Raw genomic sequence first — 21,972 nt, 5'->3', positions numbered from 1 at the left:
CATGGTTTAATGAGTTTATCATAGAGGAACTTTAGTGTCCTGTGTAGAGGAACTTTAGTGTCCTGTGTAGAGGAACTTTAATGTGCTGTGTAGAGGAACTTTAGTGTGCTGTGTAGAGGAACTTTAGTGTCCTGTGTAGAGGAACTTTAGTGTACTGTGTAGAGGAACTTTAGTGTCCTGTGTAGAGGAACGTTAGTGTCCTGTGTAGAGGAAATTTAGTGTACTGTGTAGAGGAACTTTAATGTGCTGTGTAGAGGAACTTTAGTGTACTGTGTAGAGGAACTTTAGTGTCCTGTGTAGAGGAACTTTAGTACTGTGTAGAGGAACTTTAGTGTCCTGTGTAGAGGAACTTTAGTGTCCTGTGTAGAGGAACGTTAGTGTCCTGTGTAGAGGAACTTTAGTGTCCTGTGTAGAGGAAATTTAGTGTACTGTGTAGAGGAACTTTAATGTGCTGTGTAGAGGAACTTTAGTGTACTGTGTAGAGGAACTTTAGTGTCCTGTGTAGAGGAACTTTAGTACTGTGTAGAGGAACTTTAGTGTCCTGTGTAGAGGAACTTTAGTGTCCTGTGTAGAGGAACTTTAGTGTCCTGTGTAGAGGAACTTTAGTGTCCTGTGTAGAGGAACTTTAATGTGCTGTGTAGAGGAACTTTAGTACGGTGTAGAGAAAATTTAGTGTACTGTGTAGAGGAAATTTAGTGTCCTGTGTAGAGGAACTTTAGTGTGCTGTGTAGAGGAACTTTAGTGTCCTGTGTAGAGGAACTTTAGTGTACTGTGTAGTGGAACTTTAGTGTCCTGTGTAGAGGAACTTTAGTGTACTGTGTAGAGGAACTTTAGTGTCCTGTGTAGTGGAACTTTAGTACTGTGTAGAGGAAATTTAGTGTACTGTGTAGAGGAACTTTAGTGTCCTGTGTAGAGGAACTTTAGTACTGTGTAGAGGAACTTTAGTGTCTTGTGTAGAGGAAATTTAGTGTCCTGTGTAGAGGAAATTTAGTGTCCTGTGTAGAGGAACTTTAGTGTACTGTGTAGAGGAACTTTAATGTGCTGTGTAGAGGAACTTTAGTACGGTGTAGAGGAAATTTAGTGTACCGTGTAGAGGAACTTTAGTGTACTGTGTAGAGGAACTTTAGTACTGTGTAGAGGAAATTTAGTGTACTGTGTAGAGGAACTTTAGTGTACTGTGTAGAGGAACTTTAGTACTGTGTAGAGGAACTTTAGTGTCCTGTGTAGAGGAACTTTAGTGTCCTGTGTAGAGGAACTTTAATGTGCTGTGTAGAGGAACTTTAATGTGCTGTGTACAGGACCTTTAGTGTCTTGTGTAGAGGAACTTTAGTGTCCTGTGTAGAGGAACTTTAGTGTACTGTGTAGAGGAACTTTAGTGTCCTGTGTAGAGGAACTTTAGTGTACTGTGTAGAGGAACTTTAGTGTCCTGTGTAGAGGAACTTTAGTACTGTGTAGAGGAACTTTAGTGTCCTGTGTAGAGGAAATTTAGTGTACTGTGTAGAGGAACTTTAATGTGCTGTGTAGAGGAACTTTAGTGTACTGTGTAGAGGAACTTTAGTGTACTGTGTAGAGGAACTTTAGTGTCCTGTGTAGAGGAACTTTAGTGTCCTGTGTAGAGGAACTTTAGTGTCCTGTGTAGAGGAACTTTAATGTGCTGTGTAGAGGAACTTTAGTGTGCTGTGTACAGGACCTTTAGTGTCTTGTGTAGAGGAACTTTAGTGTCCTGTGTAGAGGAACTTTAGTGTACTGTGTAGAGGAACTTTAGTGTCCTGTGTAGAGGAATGTTAGTGTCCTGTGTAGAGGAACTTTAGTGTACTGTGTAGAGGAACTTTAGTGTACTTTGTAGAGGAACTTTAGTGTCCTGTGTAGAGGAACTTTAGTGTACTTTGTAGAGGAACTTTAGTGTCCTGTGTAGAGGAACTTTAGTGTACTTTGTAGAGGAACTTTAGTGTCCTGTGTAGAGGAATGTTAGTGTTCTTTGTAGAGGAACTTTAGTGTCCTGTATAGAGGAATGTTAGTGTCCTGTGTAGAGGAACTTTAGTGTACTGTGTAGAGGAATGTTAGTGTTCTGTGTAGAGGAACTTTGTTGTACTGTTTAGAGGATTGTTAGTGTCCTGCATAGAGGAACTTTAGTGTCCTGTGTAAAGGAACTTTAGTGTACTCTGTAGAGGAACTTTAGTGTGCTGTGTACAGGAACTCTAGTGTCCTGTGTGGAGGAACTTTATTGTTCTGTGTAGAGGAATTTTAGTGTTCTGTGTAGAGCTACTTTAGTGACCTGCAGAGCACCCTGACCTCAACTCTACTAAACACATTTGGAATAAACTGGAGCACTGGTGTGAAAGGGAGCAGGGGAACTGAGGACTCTAATGTGAAGGGGCGAGGGAAGGAATGAGGACTCAGATGTGGAGGAGGGGGGAACTGAGGACTCTGATGGGGCTCTCTGATGTAAAGGGAGGGGGGGAAGGACTCTGATGATGTAGGGGGAGAAGGACTAGGGGCTTAGGACTTAGATATACAGTGTATGGGAGCTGGGGAACTAAGGGCTCTGATGTGAAGGGGTTGCTGAACACTCTGATGTGAAAATGGGCAGAAAAACTGGGGGCTCTGATGTGGGAGGGTAGGGGACTGAAGACTTTGTAAAAGGGGGCAGGGGAACTGATGTGAAGGGAGGATGTGGGTGGTGGGAAATTATGACTCTGATGTGAAAGGGGGTAGGGGAACTGATGGGGTGAAGGGAGGGGACTATGTACTCTGATGTGAAAGGAGGCGAGGGGCTGATGATTCTGAAGTGAAGGGGGTGGCTGAGAACTCTAATGTGAATGGGGGTACTGAGAGCTTGGCATACTTTCAAAGGGATGCCATGAGTAAAAAAAAAGTGGGAAACACTGTTCTGTGCAAAAAAGGTAGATTTCAAACTAAATATTCTAGACTAATTAAGTATAGTAGAAATTGTCTATTTAAATGTTATTGATTAACCACTTGCCCTCCAGAGGATTTCCCCCCCTTCCTGACCAGGCCATTTTTTGCGTCACTTTAACTGACAATTGCTATGCAGAGCAATGCAGAGCAATGTGCAGGAGCTTACAGGGGGGAGATCTGTATTGTTTACATACAGACCTCTCCCCTGTCAGTGATACTTGCCGATCGCTGGGTAGACACGGTGATCGACAGCTGAGGCTGCCAGTGGCGGCATGGGTAGGGGGCACGCGTGGAGCAAAACAAAGCAATGTACAGGAGCTCACAGGGGAGAGATCTGTATTGTTTACATACAGACCTCTCCCCCGTCAGTGATACTTGCTGATCGCCGGGTGCTGGCGGGGAATCACCAGATCGACAGCTGAGGCTTCCCTATCCAGGAATGCAGAATCACGTAGATATATGTGATTTTGTGCAGCCCTGCTGCCCTTTAGCAGTGTTTCTGCTACAGGGTGGCAGGAATCGGTTAATAACACATTTCAAATTTGAAAGGCCTCTTTAAGAAAGTTTTTAAAGGTTAAGTGTCACTTAATTATCTGAGGGGTTGTACCTTTTTGTTCTGTATGATATACTGTATGTACTTGTAGCAGCGTTAATTATTTTTACTATCTTTGTAGCACATTACTAGATTACTGAACAGTTTAATCAGTCTGCATAAATAAGGTCACACAGCTCTACCAAGAGTCTCGCACCCACTTGAAAGTGTTCCCCGCCTGACGGATTCAATGTGATGGCTACTACAGCCCTGCAGCTCTGCTTGTCTAGAGAAATCACAGTGAATTAATGTTATCCTAGGAGCTGGAAATGTTTAAGTCTTATTTTTCCTATAAAATCCAGCCCCAGTTATCCTCACGTAAGGGCAAGACTGAGAAGCAAATGTATGGGGGCATCTGGGTGTCCTCCACACCTGTCACCCTATAATATTATTATTATACAGTATTTATATGGCGCCAATAGTTTGCTCAGCGCTGTACATTATAGTGGGAGACAGTACAGTAACAATATAATGCGATACACGAGGGGTTCGAGGGCCCTGCTCCTTGGAGCTTACAATCTAGGAGGGAGGGGAGAGTGGTACAGGAGGAAATAGCTGTGGGGGATGGAGTGGTGGGAAGAGCGGAGGAGATCAGCTATTCCTTCTGTACTGAAATGTATTGTAATTGTACTGTCTCCCTTATATTGTAAAGCACTGTGCAAACTGTTGACGCTATATAAATCCTGTATAATAATAATAATAATAATCAGCAATTAGGTGAGGGCTGGGTAGGCTTCCCTGAAGAGATGGGTTTTCAGGGTGTGCCTAAAGGCGAGGAGGGTAGGTGACAGTCTGATGGATTGGGGTAGCGAGTTCCAGAGGATGGGGGAAGCCCTAGAGAAGTCCTGGAGATGGGCATGGAAGGAGGAGACCAGGGAACTGGAGAGTAGGAGGTCTTGTGAGGAGCGGAGAGTGTGTTTTGGGTGGTAGATGGATATCAGGTCAGTGATGTAGTTTGCGGCAGTGTTATGAACAGCTTTGTACGTCAATGTTAATATTTTGAATTTTATGCGTTGGGCAATCAGAAGCCAGTGGAGGGATTGGCAGAGGGGGGTGGCGGATATGGAGCTGTTGGTGAGGTGGATGAGTCTGGCCGCAGAATTCAGGATAGACTGAAGCGGGGATAGCCTGTGTTGGGGTAGGCAGGCGAGGAGGGAGTTGCAGTAGTCAAGTCATGATATGATAAGGGAGCGGATGAGTTGCTTTGTGGTTTAGTTAGGACCGTGCGTATTTTGGCGATATTGCAGAGGTGGAGTCTGCATGAATTTGTCAGCGATTGGATCTGGGGCTGGAAAGACAGATTGGAGTCCAGAATGACACCTAGTACTTTGGCTTGCAGGGGGGGCTGATGGTGGCGTTGTTGATCGTGATGGAGAGGTCAGGGGGGCGCGGGCTGGGGGGAAAACTAGGAGCTTGGTTTTAGCAAGGTTTAGTTTGAGGAAGTGGAGTGACATCCAGTCTGATATGTCGTTCAGAAGGCTAGTGATAATACAATTCTGCCTCTTTGATTTGTAGAGCTCAATGCAGAAAGTAATAATGTCATTATCCCCCTGCAACCTATCACTTTGCAGGCATTTAGCCGTGGTAATGAAAGATAATTTCTGATTGGTTTGCATGAATCACATCACTTTACGCATTGCTGTACAAAATGTAGATTATGGTGCCTAAAGTTCTATCATAGTGCAGTGCAAAACAGTGTAAAGAACACAAACTGTGAGTAATCGGTTACATTTAAAGTGTATGCAAACCCAACAATGAACTTATTTAATATTTATTACAGGTATGTATACAGTGCCATCAATTTACATAGCGCTTTACTTATTGTACATTCATATCAGTCCCTGCCATCAGGGAGCTTACGATTTAGGGTCCCTATCTCAAATGCCTGCATACACATAGGACCACACTTATTTGATCTCTTTTGGTCTATTTACATACCAGTTAGGCTCCATGCACACTAGTGTTTATTTAAGCTCCTAAAAGCTGTTATTAGCATTTTATTTCTGCTCCTTGAAGCTAAATAATGTTATCTGATGTGTCCGTGCACACTACTTTAGGCTATTAGTGTTTTTGAGATACAGCATCTAGGAGCAGAAAAAAATTGTTTTTGTAGAGTATTTTTGGAGCATTTTTCCAGCAAAAAAAATGTGAAACACTCCTACTAAAACGCTGGTAACAGCTTTTTTCTAGCTTTTTTTTTCTACATGTACTGTAAAAACGCTAATAAAATGCTGATGCTTCTAAATGCTACTAAAACGCTACTAAAATGCTCTTACCTGTTTTTTTTTATCCAGCATTGTTTCCAGCATTTTTTGAGCTTAACCCCTTGGCACCGGCGCCTTCCAGCCCTTTAAGGGTTTCAGAAGCCAGGAGGCGGGGTGGGGTTTTAGGGTCATGCGACTGCTGTGATTCGCTGTCACATGGGTCACATGATCGGGAAAGGTCGTGATCGAAAGAGGAGATCAGGACCTTTCCATGAGTACCGGACACGTGTGCTGGGAGCGCATATGTTTTTCTTAATTGCACGCAAAAAAAATCTAGTGTGTTTGCAGCCTAAGGCTTGGTTCACACATACAGATATGACCTAGCTCAAGCGTTCTTCTGTGGATTGTTTGTGCTTTTCAGCGTGTCGCATGTAGGGCAGCCTATTAATTTCAACGAGCTGCGGTATGTGCCAGAAATGCGCAAATGGAGTCTCTAACTGTTTTTTTAGTGTGATGCACCAAACTGCATGGTGCATGGGCATTATTCCTACAGAGCAGCAATGTAAGGGGCATGTTTCCAACTGACCCTGAATTAATTGGTTTTAGCAGGGGTTTCCCAAGTCGTGAAAATTATTTCAGCGGTTCCACAGGGGTAAAGTTAGGGGAAGGCTTCCCTGACCAATCAGCTTTGCTTCTAGAGACATCACTCTTTATTGCAGCCCTATCCTCATAGAGTCTTCTCACATAGGTGATATGAGTCTTGACAGGTCCCCTTTAATTAAAAAAAAAAAAACAGTGTAAAAAGCAATGTGGAGAAAAACTTTTAATTCTCTGTGAGGCCTACCAAGTGACCTTCCCCTATATTTACCCATGCCTTTGAAGGAAGTCCTTTCCAAACAATGCTGTGGGCACTAGGAACGTTTCTTCTTTGTGATCCCTTGATACATACACCTGATGTAAATATAGAAAACAAAAGGAAATTAGCTTGTATTCACTTTCTCCTGTAAAAGCTCCTTATCTATTATAATGTAGAGTATGATATAATGGCCTTGTAGGCACTTGAGATAAGACTCGGTAAAATAGGACGTGGCAATTCCCTCTGAAGAATTGGCTTTGATGGTTACAAAGGCTCCGGCAGCTCCTCTGGGGGTTACATTACAGCATGCAAGGGATAAGTGCTCTCTAAGCATCGCAGCTAATGTTGGTGACAATATTATGTTATATCGAGATCCCAGGCAAGAGAAAATTAGGTCAGTTCATTTGTGCTGTAATCATTACATATTCTAACACGTTCCTATGGGGACTGGGATTCTATAATTGTGTCCTGCATGCCAACAGCCTTCTGCACAAATTATTAATCATGTTGAATTGTCTTCATTTTCCAGAAGTTAGACATTTCAGATGCTGTTTTAGATTTAATTTAGCACATTTTATATAGTGCAAAGAGAAATTGGCACCAACCATTCAGAAATCAGCTTTCCCTGTACATTAACGTATAACTAATGGAAACACTTTTTTCTAATTTTGGATAAAGTGGCGAGGGGTCAGAAGCACTGTCATTTTTTTTGGTCTATGTCCCCATTATGCCTGGTACACTTTATGAGAAAATCAGACTAAAAAAAAGAATTTGGAGAGATTGTTCAATAATCTTTTTGTTAGTACACAGCTTTCGAGAGCTGATCATAACAAAAATTATCTGAAGGGACAGGCACGAAAATGTATCTCGTAAAATAAGGGAGTGAACGATATTCATTTAATCAGTATTTTATCCATTCATAAAAAAATCAAGTGACCAAGACCACTCATGTTCGGAAAAAAGAGAACAACCCTAGAGGGCAATTTCTCTATTAAGATACAGATTACAAAAAAGAAAAGCAGACAGCAGTTTTAACCTTCCCTTGCTCTGTCCAATATGAAAAAAATATCTGGGCTTTAGATATACTTTAAAGAGTAAGTTCACCTTTGCAATAAAATTGTCAATGCAATCCAGCATGCCCAGTACATTAAAAAAAACATTGCTCAGGTTTGGGAAAAGAAGCTTCTTTCAATGTTATACCTGTAGGCTATGCATAATCTTATTCAATCCTGTCTGAAAACCTTCTAGTTAGGCAAACCCGTCCTGGTTAGATGGCAGGATGCGCACAATGTCAGGTGTGTGCCTCCAGTTTCACAGGAACTAGCGTTCTGGCTTGCTCAGCGTTGTGCAACAGGGGGATAGAGAATGGACTGCACACAAACGGGTTTTGAATGAAGTAGAGCACTCATTCCTGGCTGGGGTCACACTCCCAACATCTGGCTTGTCCTGCCATCTAGGCAAGACAGGGAGCCACCCATACCCAAAGGTTTTTTCAACAGATAGGCGCACAACCTACAAATTTGACATTCTTTAGAAGTTTCTTTTCCAAAACCTGAGCAGTGTTTTTTTAATCTACTGAGGATTCTTGGCCAAGTTGATTGTACGGATTTGATGCAATCTGTCCTGTCTCTCCTGTCATACACCTGATTTGTTCCCCTGTGGACAAGGTAATCTTAGATGACCATGTAACTTTAAAGACGAATTCCAGGGATGGATATTGTATACATCAGTCTTTCCCAACCTTTTCAACATAGAGGAATCCTTGAATTAACTTTCTGGTCTCAGGGAACCCCTGCTAAAAATGACAATATCTACAACTCATGATATATCAGCATGATGGTCAGTGGGAAGAATGTTCCTTACATTTGTGGTCATTGGGAAGAATTCCCTCCTTACAGATAGCTAAAAAGATCAATGGTATCGGTGGGAACTTATCTAAGAGGCAGAAATTGCTCATTGCTCAAGGAACACCTTAGCAACCTCTGGAGGAACCTTTGGGCTCCATGGAACCCTGGCTGAGAAACACTGGTATACATAATTACATTGGTCTAACTTAGACCAATGTAACTATGTATATACCACACCTGGCAGCTGGAAATTATTATTATTATTATACAGGATTTATATAGCGCCAATAGTTTGCTCTGCGCTTTACAATATAACGGGAGACAATACAGTTCAATACAAGAAGGATAGAAGGGCCCTGCTCCTTGGAGCTTACAATCTAGAAGTAGACAGTACTACTCCAGTCATCTCCACTGGACCATACAACTATGTATAAAATATCCATACCTTCTTTAAATTGACTTTGAAAAAGACTAACAAATTAAAGCTTAACTCCATATAACATGTTTTAAGCAGTTAAAGCAAGTTTTTTTTTTTTTTTTTTTACTTTTGGAATAGAGTTTTAAAACATATGAATAAAAGGCAACCCTTGTTAGCACTCCCATCAGTGTTAGATGGTTTGTCCCGACCCCTGTAACCACTCTTCTTGCTGGATAGCTTAGTCTCCATGTAAATGTGGAGAAAAAAAGTCATATGTATGAATAATATAATTTCAAGTAAGAACCCCATACAGTTATTAGAATTCAACATTTTTTTTTTGCTATAGTAGTCTTTAACAACCATAAAGAGTTCATATTTAATATTAACATTAATATTTAATATTAACAATGGGCTACTACACTTTAATCATCACAATAACTCTTAAGATGATACGTACCCTCAAACTGAGAATTTCTGAATCTTGTTCCTGTGTCTCCTGTTATAGTTGGCAGAAGTCCGTGGAGTTCCCAGGGGGTTATATGATGGACCTGTTCATGATGTCACAATGGCCACTAAATCTGTAGCACCCACGCCAACCTCCCGGGTAGCACCGTGTGTTGGAAAAGTGCAGATGATGCCGGTTCGAAATCTTCATCAGTCTGGGTTCAGTTTGTCAGGTACGTTAATTACCCCAAGATTGGGAGGTCAGAGTCAACTTGTTACAGTCAGGTCCATAAATATTGGGACATCGACACAATTCTACAATTTTTGGCTCTATACACCACCACAATGGATTTGAAATGAAACGAACAAGATGTGCTTTAACTGCAGACTGTCAGCTTTAATTTGAGGGTATTTACATCCAAATCAGGTGAATGGTGTAGGAATTACAACAGTTTGCATATGTGCCTCCCACTTGTTAAGGGACCAAAAGTAATGGGACAATTGGCTTCTCAGCTGTCCCATGGCCAGGTGTGTGTTATTCCCTCATTATCCCAATTACAGTGAGCAGATAAAACTGTTGTAATTCCTACACTGTTCACCTGATTTGGATATAAATACCCTCAAATTAAAGCTGACAGTCTGCAGTTAAAGCACATCTTGTTCGTTTCATTTCAAATCCATTGTGGTGATGTATAGATCCAAAAATGTTAGAATTGTGTCGATGTCCCAATATTTATGGACCTGACTGTGCAAGGATTAAATAGTAACACTGCTTAAAAGAGACCCTGTTGTCAGACCATTCATTTTGCATAAGATTATATCTGCATTCAACATACACTATATTGCCAAAAGTATTGGGCCAGCCCTCCATATCATCGGATTCAGGTGTTCCAATCACCTCCATGGCCAAAGGTGTATAATATCAAGCACCTAGGCATGCAGACTGCTTCTACAAACATTTGTGAAAGAATGAGTCGCTCTCAGGAGCTCAGTGAATTCAAGTGTGGTACTGTGATAAGTTGCCACCTGTGCAATAGGTCCATCCATGAATATTCCTTGCTACTAAATATTCCACGGTCAACTGTTAGTGGTATTATAACAAAGTGAAAACAACTGGGAACAACAGCAACTCAGCCACAAAGTGGTAGGCCATGTACAATGTCAATTACAGAGCAGGGCCAGCACATGCTGAAGCACACAGTGTGCAGAAATCGCCATCTGTCTGGAGAGTCAATAGCTAAAGACCTCCAAACTTTGTGTGGTCTTCAGATTAGCACAACAACAGTTCATAGAGAGCTTCATGGAATGGGATTCCATGGCTGAGCAGCTGCATCCAAGCCTTCCATCACAATGCAATGCAAAGCATCAGATGCAGTGGTGTAAAGCATGCCGCCACGGACTATAGAGCCGTGTGGAGACGTGTTCTCTGGAGTGATGAATCACACTTCTCTGTCTGTCAATCTGATGGACGTGTCTGGGTTTGGTAGTTGCCAGCAGAACGGTACTTGCCTGACTACATTGTGCCAAGTGTAAAGTTTGGTGGTGTGAGGTTGTTTTTCACGGGTTGGGCTTGGCCCCTTAGTTCCAGTGAAGGGAACTCTTAAGGCGTCAGACATTTTGGACACTTTCATGCTCCCAACTTTGTGGGAACAGTTTAGGGATGGCCCCTTTCCTGTTCCAACATGACTGCGCACCAGTGCACAAAGAAAGGTCCATAAATACATGGATGAGTAAGTTTGGGGTGGAGGAACTTGACTGGCCTGCACAGAGTCCTGATCTCAACCCGTTAGAACACCTTTGGGATGAATTAGAGCGGAGACTGCGAGCCAGGCCTTCTTGTCTGACATCAGTGCCTGACCTCACAAATGTACTTCTGGAAGAATGATCAAACCTTCCCATAGACACACTCCTAAACCTTGTGGACAGCCTTCCCAGAAGGGTTGAAGCTGTTGTAGCAGCAAAGTGGGGTCCAACTAAATATTAAACCCTACGGACGAAGACTAGGATGCCATTAAAGTTCATGTGCGTGTGAAGGCAGGCGCCCCAATACTTTTAGCAATATAGTGTATTTTAAGCATGATATATACTTGTAAAGCCTCCGTTGCATACATGTGCAAAAGCCCCAAGGCAGCCCATACATAGGTCAGCCAGTGGGATGAATGATAAAATATAACTTGATTCCCCCAATCACACACTCAGTGTGAGTTGGGAAATCTTCCCCGCTGAGTCGTATTCTGACAGTAGGGAGACTTCCCCACCATGAGAATACACTGTTTAGCACTGCCAGCTATAGTAGTTGGCACTGACCGAGTAGGGCAAATCCAACAGGCTGGTAGTACAGATGTTGATCAGTAGATCGACATCTCCACAACCGGCCTGCTGAACATTCGACTGGTCCCTGCTGAACTGTCTAAATTTCAGTTCATGTATGGCTGGCTTAAAACTGCTGTTGGGCTCCACTATCTTGTATATAAAGTCAGTAGCCCCAGCAGACTCTGGTATACAGCTGCCACTCTATAAGTTGCTCCTCTACAAGGAGAGGGGAAGGATAGTGGAGCTGGGCCAGCACAGTAATTAGATACTCCTAAAAGAGGAGAGGTCTATGATATGCAAGGATGGAGTAGACTGTGCTAGGGAAGTGACTCTTCCAGAAGTCAAATTTACTAGCAAGTTTAAAAGCACTTCGCAAGTGAATAAAACTGTTTATGGAAAAGAAAAACAGTGCAAGAATACCAAATGTTTCTGTGCTTTTGCCTGCAATTTGTTAAGTTGACAACAGGATCTCTTTGTGACCTTTAACAGTCACTGTTGTCTTAGATATCTGAAGAATTTCAACATGCATATATCATTTTTGTTACATGATTGTGTTTTTTCCCTGGCCAAAACCACTGCTATTATTTATCCACACAGTATGCATCTCATATACATAAATCCGCTATAACATTATGACCACCGACAGGAAAAGTGAATAATATTGATTATCTTCCTACAGTGGCATCGGGACATATTAGGCAGCAAAGGAACACCTTGTCCCTAAAATTGATGTGTTGAAAGAAGACAAAAATGGGCAAGTGTAAAGATTTGATCAATTTTGACAAGGGCAAAATTGTAATGGCTAGATGACTGGGCTTGAGCAACTCTAGAACTGCAACTCTTTTGGGTTGTTCCTGGTCTTCAGTGGTCAGGACCTACCAAAAGTGGTCCAAGGAAGGAAAACTGGTGAACCAGCAACAGGGTCATGGGTGGCCAAGGGTCATCGGTGCACTTGGGAAGTGAAGGCTGGTCATGTAGTTTGACCCAATATAAGAGCTACTGTACATCAAATTACCGAAAAAAGGTTAATACTGGTTCCAATAGAAAGATGTCAGAACACACAGTGCACATTGCAGTTTGATGTGTATGGGGCTGCTTAGTTGCAGACCGGTCAGAGTGCCTATGCTGACCCGTGTCCATCACCAAAAGTGCCACAATGGGCACATGAGCATCAGAACTGGACCACGGAGCAATGGAAGAAGGTGGCCTGGTCTGATGAATCACAATTTCTTTTTTCATCATGTGGATAGCTGGTTGCGTGTGCTTACCTGAGAAAGAAGTCCAATCCATGGAGGCCGTACCCCGAGCTTACAGGACTTATAGGATCTGCTACTGATGGCTTGGTGCCAAATACCACAACCACAGCATACCTTCAGAGTTCTAGTGGAGTCCAAACCTTGATGGGTCCGGACTGTTTTGGCAGCAAAAGGGGCACCTACTCAATGTTAGGTGGGTGATCATAATATTATAGTGGGAGGTCATAATGTTATGGCTGATCGGTGTATGTATACACAGTAAATATTATACACATATAAATACATATATACAAAATGTGTATGATCCAATAGCAGGAATAACAGAATAATAAATGTCTCACATATTCTTTTGCAGGATCTCAAACAGATGACCATATCCCGAGACGCACTACTCAAAAAATTGTAGCACCCCCTGGTGGTCGTTCTAATATTACTTCACTTTCATAGTACAGGATACAAGTGGATTTCACAGTCGTTTAAAGGTGGAGAGGAGATCACATGAGTCTGCATGATGGTTTTGTGAACAATTACCCTTGGAGCAAAGATCCCCACTGACCCTTATCCACAATTGTGTATGGTGTCTAATAGGGGAGAAGGTTAGCATTATAGAAGGACGTACGCACTGTTTTGTTTTGAGACTACGTGATATCGTCAAACGTTGGCTTTAAAGTGCCCCTTTTCCTGCTCACAATGGAGGCAGTCAAGTTGTTGGTCAAAGAAAACCTTGTGACAATGTATCTTAAACTTTCATTGGGAACCTTGTGACATCAATGCAGACTTAGGCCAAGTTAGCTACTAACTTTGACATTGCCGGTAGTGGTTGTGTGTCTGAGAGAATTTTTGGGTCCACAAAGCAAAGTTCTCTGTGGGCCTCATCAACTCTACTCATTTATCTTTTATTATATTATATCTACAGACATGGGACTTGGCAAACTTATAGCATGCACCTAAACAATTCAGATGCCAAGGCTACATTTAGTTCCAGTCTGGACCATCACTATGAAGACATGAATCAGACCTGGTTCATGTAAATGTTGAGTTAATTAACAAAATGCCTACCTATACTTTAATTTTCATTGTTTCATTGGTATTTGCGACATCACTAAGGCATATGTTCTTGTGATAAGACAACCTCTTATGAGTATTTGTTCACTATAAGATGGCTTCCTCTCCTGAGGCTCACTGGCATCTTCTAAATTACTAACACTGAGTTGATGTTACAGTATGGTTGTGTTCTAGCTCAGCACAATATCTCTGCCTTTGCTGTTTTTCACTTGTTCCCTTCACCATTATTGGAATACAATTTTGACTTGCCAACCAAGACTAGGTAATATTCTTATAGGGTCCACCATATAGGCAATGCCTGAAAATAGATTACCTTTAGTTTCATTCCTGTGTTATCTGTAAGACACAAATCAAATGACCACCTATTGAGCTGCTTCTGAGGCATTGAAGTTGTATCTATTGAGTCACTACCCTGAACCTAGTAGGTGGCCTGTACATTGAAGAATAATACTTCAGAAAGTACTTAGGTGCTTGCTTTACACCAGACTCCCTTTGGGTTGTTCACATTAACACATGGCTGCCTTCCTATGTATTATGGAATTATGGTTTCCTCTTCTGAGTTTAATGGGGAAACTGTGACATAATAGAAATATTATTGTAAAGGTTCTCACTAAGAGCTCCAATCTCGCGTTGACTTGGTCCACAATATGGCTGACTCCATTGTGTAATTGATGGGTGCACTTTAAAGCAAATATATTGAATCATTTCACTTTAAGGAAGCCAAAATTGCTGCCAACAAGCAGCAATCCTGTTGTAATGATTGGATTGTTTGTTGCACAAGAAATGTTTGAACACATTCCAAGCAGAACACTTATTTCAGGTAATACGTATGGTGGTTGTATCCTGTAACCAAAGCCCAGTTCTGGAAGATGGTAAATATGTTCCATACAGATTTCGGTATATCACTCTAGCATAAGTGCTATCTCACGTCAACCGTGCATGTGTATAACCCAATGACAACAAACTGTACAGTAATAATTATATATCTATATGCAAGCAATATTTTCTTTGGTTAAGTCTGCAAGGTACTTAGGTAACCAGAAATGAGGATTGGCAAGTTTTGTTAAAAAAATAGTCAGGTACAAGATTGCCCAATGTGAAAATGTTATTGATAAAAGTACAGGTTGAGACTGGTGCTATTGTTTATACTGGGGATGCACCGCTGCATGATATTGTGCTGATTTTGGGGTACCTATAACCTTAATGCAACAGTTGGCAGTTGGCTGACTTATCAGGACATCTATGGGGTTGATTTACTAAAACTGGAGAGTGCAAAATCTGGTGCAGCTGTGCATGGAAGCCAATCAGCTTCTCACTTCATGCTTTGACAAAAAAAAAATGGAAGCTGATTGGTTTCTATGCAGAGCTGCTCCAGATTTTGCACTCTCCAGTTTTAGTAAATCAACCCCAATGTATACATGAGACATCAGCAGACCCCCTTGAAAATGAATCCTAAGAGATGAGAGTTATAAACCCTACCGATTTGAAAAGTGTGCAGGTTAAATGCAATAGTCTGATGACCAATATAATCCAAATATCTTAATTTTACAACTGCTTCTCACAACGGAGGTTTAATGTGTGATTCTCAACAACACAAGAATAGCTTCCGAAATAGACACTGCACTTCCAGTATGGTAATAAAATATTGATCACAACAGCACTGATGATAAATGGCTTTGTGTAGCAACAAAGTCTTGTAATCACCATGTCAGTGTTGAGATTGCAATCACGTGGCCTTGTTTATAAATAAAATGTTAGCGGTAGTATTACCATTAGAGTCACAATTAAGGTTTGCGTTAGGGTTAGTGTTTTTGACACAAGGTTATGTCCACGATAGTTGAGAGGAGCTAATACTCAATAAAAACCACCTTACTGTAACCTTTCCGATAGACTCCAATGTAGTTTTCCAAAAGGTCAAAATTTTTGGTAAAATTTTACTTAAATGGGGAGATTTACCAAAACTGGAGCTCTCAGAATCTGGTGCAGCTCTGCATGGTACCCAGTAAGCTTCTAACTTCAGCTTGTTCAATTAAGCTTTGGCAATAAAACCTGGAAGCTCATTGATTTCTATGCAGAGTTGCAACAGATTTTACACTCTACAGTTTTAGTAAAGAACCCCCAAAGACTTCCAGTTTTGCTCATCCCTAACTGCCAGCGCTAGTTTTGTTGGCAGTCCATTATCTAATCTTAAGGCAATTCTTGTGGCCAGTTATCTCCGACGACTACTGTAAAGAAATAAAATCATATGGGAAGCTCAGTAACTTCTTGATTAGCAGCAGTTGTAAAGGATTCAAAAGCCCCATACACATGGGCTGAATATCTGGTGGAATCAGCCAGTTCAACAGAAATCATCCAACATTCAGCCTGTGTGAACAGCAGTCGGTCTGACAGAAGCTGGAATTTCATGTGGCGTCTGTCAAAGGTGCATGACCAAAAAGGTCAGCCGATTGGCTTCCGATCAGTGCTGTCAGCCAATGGCTAAGAACACTGACCAGTGTGTTCTGGTGAGGAGACAGTCCCTCTGTCAGAACACAATAGTACAGCGGGGATGATCGTTGTAACAACACCAATTGTGTTAGTACATCTGTCAGTTTTTTTTTTGTTCAATCCACTGGGTTGAACAAAAAAAAAAAAAACTGATCGTGTATATGGGGCTTAAGGGAAGGTGCTATCGTGAACTGTTTATGCATGCTGGAATGTGCAATGTAAAGAAAATAAATCAGCCTAAATACAGTAAACAATTTTCCTTCATCAATGAGGTTTATCTACATCCTGAAATATATAACGTTTGAACATTTGGCAATCTTGTATAGTAAGTGTGGATGGGTTATCAACATGTATTAACCTTACCATTCAAAAAGCTAAGTCATTTACATATTCTAGAACTGTAAGGATGAGATGTGATATGGATTATGAGAACTCTACTGGTGCTTTAATATTTTAGCTGCAAATGGAAATCAGGACTTAATATCATGGGTATATTTTTTTTCTTTTCTTTATGGATGGCTATGTTAAATATTTGCTAAGAGTCTTCAGTTTGTTTTTCTAATTGTTTCCCAGGTTTAACAGATACAGATATTTAATCTTTTTCTAAAATAAAAAAGATCATAGCTGTTTATATTTGTGGAGTTGGAACAAGTGGTGGGCAACAAGGGGTCCAGAGGTAATATGTAGCCTCTAACTCTGTGTCTGGCAGCCTTACAGTCCCAGGCTCTACAATTTGTGGTTGGTTGAAGTGCATGTCCAAGCATTACCCACATTTTCTCAGATTTCCCTGAGATTTCCCCTCTAGAACAGTCATTATCAACCTGGGATTAGTGAAACCCCAGGGGTTCCTCCAGAGGCTGCTATAGGTTGAGCAATAAGCAAAGATAGGCACTGACACCTATGATGTTTTAAGTTGTATGTAAGAAGTGGAGTGGTATTATTCCCACTAACCACCAATGTAGGGAGCATTCTTCTCACCTACCTCCATGCCAATGTACCATCGGTTGTACTGTAATAATTTGTAGGGGTTCACTGTGTAACTCACAGCCTGATGTCTAGGCCAGGAACTATAGCTGGCTGGTGTTTCCCCTTCCTATAACAACTCCCATTCCTTTAAGCTAAGCAGGCCTACCAGTACTTGCTGCCACAAGGTCTTAGAGCTATAGTTACTGGCCATATGACACTGGGACTGAGACAGGGAAGCAAGCGTAGTCCAAATATAGTTTAGAAATCAGGGCTGGTAGCAAACAAGCATAGTCCAGTTAGCAATCCAAGGCCAAATTCAGGCGACAATCCCAAAAAGTAATCTGGGTACAAGGGCAAAGGTCAGCAACAAGGGAATCCAAGATAATAGCAGTGGTCAGGCAGGGAAACAAACAGGGAAACAGGAAACTAAAGCTATCACAAACATAGAGACACAGACTGATACGATTTAAATAGGGTGCTTCCTGCACTGAGCACCAATCTAGCTCGTCGGCATGTAGGCAAATCCGTTACCCCTCAAACTAAAGGGAACGGCTAGGAGTCACACAACACTCGTTACCCAGCAATGGATGGAAGCAGCTAGGAGTCTAAGAATACTCAGTAAACCTTAGCTAATGGGAGAAGCTGGAAGACTGCCTAACACCCTAAAAAGGATGAGAAAGGCTTCTCTAGAATGTGTCATAGCGTCGTTTTTTTTTCTTTTTGCCTTGCTCCTCTACCCCCTGTACTGTTATCACCAGTCTCATTATAATTTTGCTGCTGGGCACTCATCTTTTCATATTGATGTGGGCAGGCCCATATAACTACAACTCCCAAGAGTTCTTTGTCTAAACACAGTGTGGGCAAGATTTTGGGAGCCAAGTCAGCAGCATATATTTTCTAGGAAAGTAATCCAGAAATGCATGTGGAGAGGGGTGGAGAGAGGTTGAATTCTGCAGTGCAGCAAGGCAGGGCTGATGGAATTCAGTGCAGAGAAGGCACTGTGTTGGCAGCCCAACAGAAACCTTAAACCATGGGGAAATGTCTGGCTGAGATGTACTGAATATGTCTTTTCCCTGACATACACTTGAATCTCTGTTGATGGGGAACATATTGCAGATGGCTGCAAATAGCGATGTATGCCAGATCTTGCAGGGCCTCCCCAGCTGGGGCAACAGGTCACTATCGCATAGCCAGTATTAAATCTGGCTTTTATGCTGTTCATTGGTTTTTAGAAAGCCCTTTGAAGCTTACCACTGGTTTCAACAAATCCACAATTCCATCTCAAACAGATCATTGTAAATGACCATCGTCATATAGAGTTTATGGTCTAGATTTTACTTGTGGCCATACATTTGTAATTTTCCTACAGAACAGCAGAGTTATAGACAACATTCTTGATTATTTTCTTAGTCTCATTTTAAATTTTACTAGGGCAATGCATTTCCTTTTGACCTCACAATCTAAAACATTTAGTTCCAACTCAGCACAGTCCACTGGATATCTAGCACTGTTAGCAGTTAGGTACCGTTTGTCATGAATATTGTTTATATTATTGTCAAGCTATGCATGTTTCTATATGATACTTATTTTTTTCTTATTTGTTATGAATAAAGTTTGTTGAAAGCAGTCTGCATTCGGATTGGAATATGTGTATGGGTGATAGCAGCTCTGCAGCAGAGGAATTACAAGTTGATATGGGCTGATATATATGCAGTGCAGTACATTGCATGTGATTCGCATAGGAACCGCACCACGTTCCTGTACAACTCAAATGCGATTTGTGTGCAGTCGATTAGAGCATTTTGTATGGCTCTAATCGCACCGCACCTGCACCAAAAAGGTGCAGGACCCTTTTTTTGGTCTGCACTAGAATTGGATCGCATGGGTATTCACACCTATGCGATCCAATTCTGCACATCGCACCATGTTTTGCGGACCAATTTCAGGATGCTGTTCGCTTTACATACACACCCACAGCGGCTCGCATGAACGGGGTGCGATTCTAATGCAATGCGAAATTCGCACAGAAAATGCTGCGAATTCCGGACCGCATCAGTGTGAACCCAGGCTGGTAGTACAATGACTTCTGTTGCCTTTAACTGGCTAATGTATGTAAGCATTATAGCATTAACCTGATAACATTACGCTATGTAACTTCCTAAAATTAAAGAGATATTAAACTCACATATTTTGGAAAATAAATGCAATATGTTTAAATATCGGTAGAACTTACCTTCTAACCACCTCTTCAGTTTATCTTTCAAATGCAAACTTTTTTTGCTTTTCTTCGACTTTCTGTCCTAGGGTGGCTACATTTGTTCTCCATGTCCCCTTTGTGTACGTGAGTGTAGCCACCCTTTCCTGCTCACCCCTGCGATGGACTAGACATCCATGCACAGATGCATTCAGTGCTATAGGATTTTGTAGAGCGCAGAGCCTGTGACCGAAAATAACAGGCGCTGTTCCCTTTACACTAGGAGCATCAGCGGAGGACAGGGGGTGCGCATTGATAAAATAGAAGCCTGAAACCAATAGCTTTTTTGAAAATCGAAAACCCAAGACATTTTTGGAAAAAAAAAAAAGAAAACAAAAAAAACCAGCCGGGGAATATTTGATATTTTAGGACTATTGTAAAAAGTAAAAAAAAAAGTGAGTTTAGCGTCACTTTAATAAGGACAAAAATCTTAGATTAACATGCAATGATGGCAATTGTTGCACAGCCCTCTGCCCCCTTCACACTGTTGCATTGATAAAATAGAATCCTGAAACCAATAGCTTTTTTGAAAATCCAAAACCCTAAACTTTTTTGAAAAAAAAAAAAAAAAAAAGCAGCCAGGGAATACTTGATATTTTAGGACTATTGTAAAAAGTAAAAAAAAAAGTGAGTTTAGCATCACTTTAATAAGGACAAAAATCATAGATTAACATGCAATGATGGCAATTGTTGCATAGCCCTCCGCCCCCTTCACACTGTTGCATTGTATTGACCAACAATTTAATTCATGGTTTAATGCCTGTTACCAGCATGCAAAGTAATGTACAAAAATGGGGTGGTGCCTTTATTTTGATTGGCATCCCAACACACAGTTACAGAAGCAGACAATGCAACTGCAACGTACCACATGCTGTATGTTTTGGTCCACAGTTAAAATAGGGGTCATGTCTGATTTTTTTGTGCATTAAGGTGTGCTGCTAGCCTAGGAAAACAAAGGCCGACTCATACTGGTATGTTACGATGATAACACATATTTTACTGCTTGTTACTGGGGGACACTAACACATAAACCGAGGTTTGCATGGAAGGAACTGGTTTTGGACACCAATTCACGAAAAGGATATCGGGGGAACTGGAGAAAGTACAGAGAAGTGCAACCAAACTGATAAGAGGCATGGAGGAGCTCAGCTATGAGGAAAGATTAGAGAAATGTATTTATTATGAATTTATTCTCATTTGGAGATTAAGGTGGGATATGATCAACATGTATAAATACATAGGTGGTCCATATAGTGAACTCGGTGTAGAGTTACTCATTTTAAGGTCTTCACAGAGGACAAGGGGGCACTCTTTACGTCTGGAGGAAAAAAGATTTATTCTTCTATGGAAAGGCTTCTTAACAGTAAGAGCAGTGAAAATGTGGAATAAACTCCCTCAAGAGTTGGTTCTGATCAGCTCAGTAGATTGTTTTAAAAAAAAGGCCTGGATTCTTTCCTAAATGCACATAGTATAATTGGATACTAATATTTAAAGATAAAGTTGATATATCCGATTGCCTCTTGGAGGATCAGGAAGGAATTTCCTCCCCCCTGCTGGAGCAAATTGGATGACACGTTTTTTTCCCTTCCTCTGGATCAACTGTGGGTATAGGATAGTATATATGATGTTTTTTTATTTGTGTGTGCTGTGTGGTTTTTTTGGCGGGGGGAATCTTTATCTGTTGGTTGAACTGGATGGAGTTGTGTCTTTTTTGAACCAGAAAAACTATGTAACACCTGTTAGAAAATCCATCAGTGCATGTGCACTGCAGCACACCTTGAAAATCCAGCAGGAAGTAGTGTGAATAAGAAGTCAGCCCACAATGCCTTTGCCCAACTTTGATCCTCTAAATTGTTTGCAGGTCAACATACCTTAGGTTCACCTTTAGAGTCTCCTGTCTTGTTCAGCTCCCATATAAGATGTATGAGGATTTTTAAACACAAAAGTTCCATATAAGATGTCTAAGCCATGTTAAAGAAGTATTAAAAACAATCAAAATGTAATATATTGCAGCTTACCAATCCTTAAATGTGGTGGTGGTGGTCGCACTAGTTTTAACTTTTTAGGCTTTTTTTCCTTTATTTTCACCTGGTGATCCGGCTAGTAATATACTTCCTGTCTTAGGGTATCTTAACCCTGGATGGAGGAACAACAGGGACACCTTTGGACAGCAGTATTATCAATCTCGGGAGAGGGTAATGTTAGACTAGCAAATTTAGATGGATTTGACTAACAAATTAAGGCTGAACTCCAGTGTCAGGGATCCCGGGTCCTCGGCGGCGCGCGCATGCGCAGACCGCCGATCCGTCCCAGCCGGCGAGCGCAGAATCCTCGGCGATCGCGGCGGCCGC

General features: G+C 41.4%; 1 protein-coding gene across 2 annotated transcripts in view; it reads left to right on the top strand.

Annotated features, from left to right (window-relative positions):
• The window catches only part of DPYSL4 (dihydropyrimidinase like 4), a 64,987-nt gene extending 45,994 nt beyond the window's left edge, over positions 1-18,993 (top strand). For both annotated transcript variants that reach the window (XM_089669233.1, XM_089669230.1), the window contains exons 13-14: positions 9,342-9,513; positions 13,205-18,993. In XM_089669233.1, coding sequence (XP_089525359.1) covers positions 9,342-9,513; positions 13,205-13,296 — 264 coding nt within the window. In that variant the 3' untranslated portion in view covers positions 13,297-18,993. The remainder of the gene's footprint in view (positions 1-9,341; positions 9,514-13,204) is intronic.
• The last annotated feature ends 2,979 nt before the right edge of the window (positions 18,994-21,972 follow it).

The sequence above is a fragment of the Staurois parvus genome, unplaced genomic scaffold (genome assembly GCF_062004578.1).
Source record: "Staurois parvus isolate SC_StPar_1 unplaced genomic scaffold, SC_StPar_1.0 ptg000009l, whole genome shotgun sequence".
In the NCBI taxonomy this organism is placed as follows: domain Eukaryota; kingdom Metazoa; phylum Chordata; class Amphibia; order Anura; family Ranidae; genus Staurois; species Staurois parvus.
This window is presented reverse-complemented; position numbering and strand designations above follow the sequence as displayed.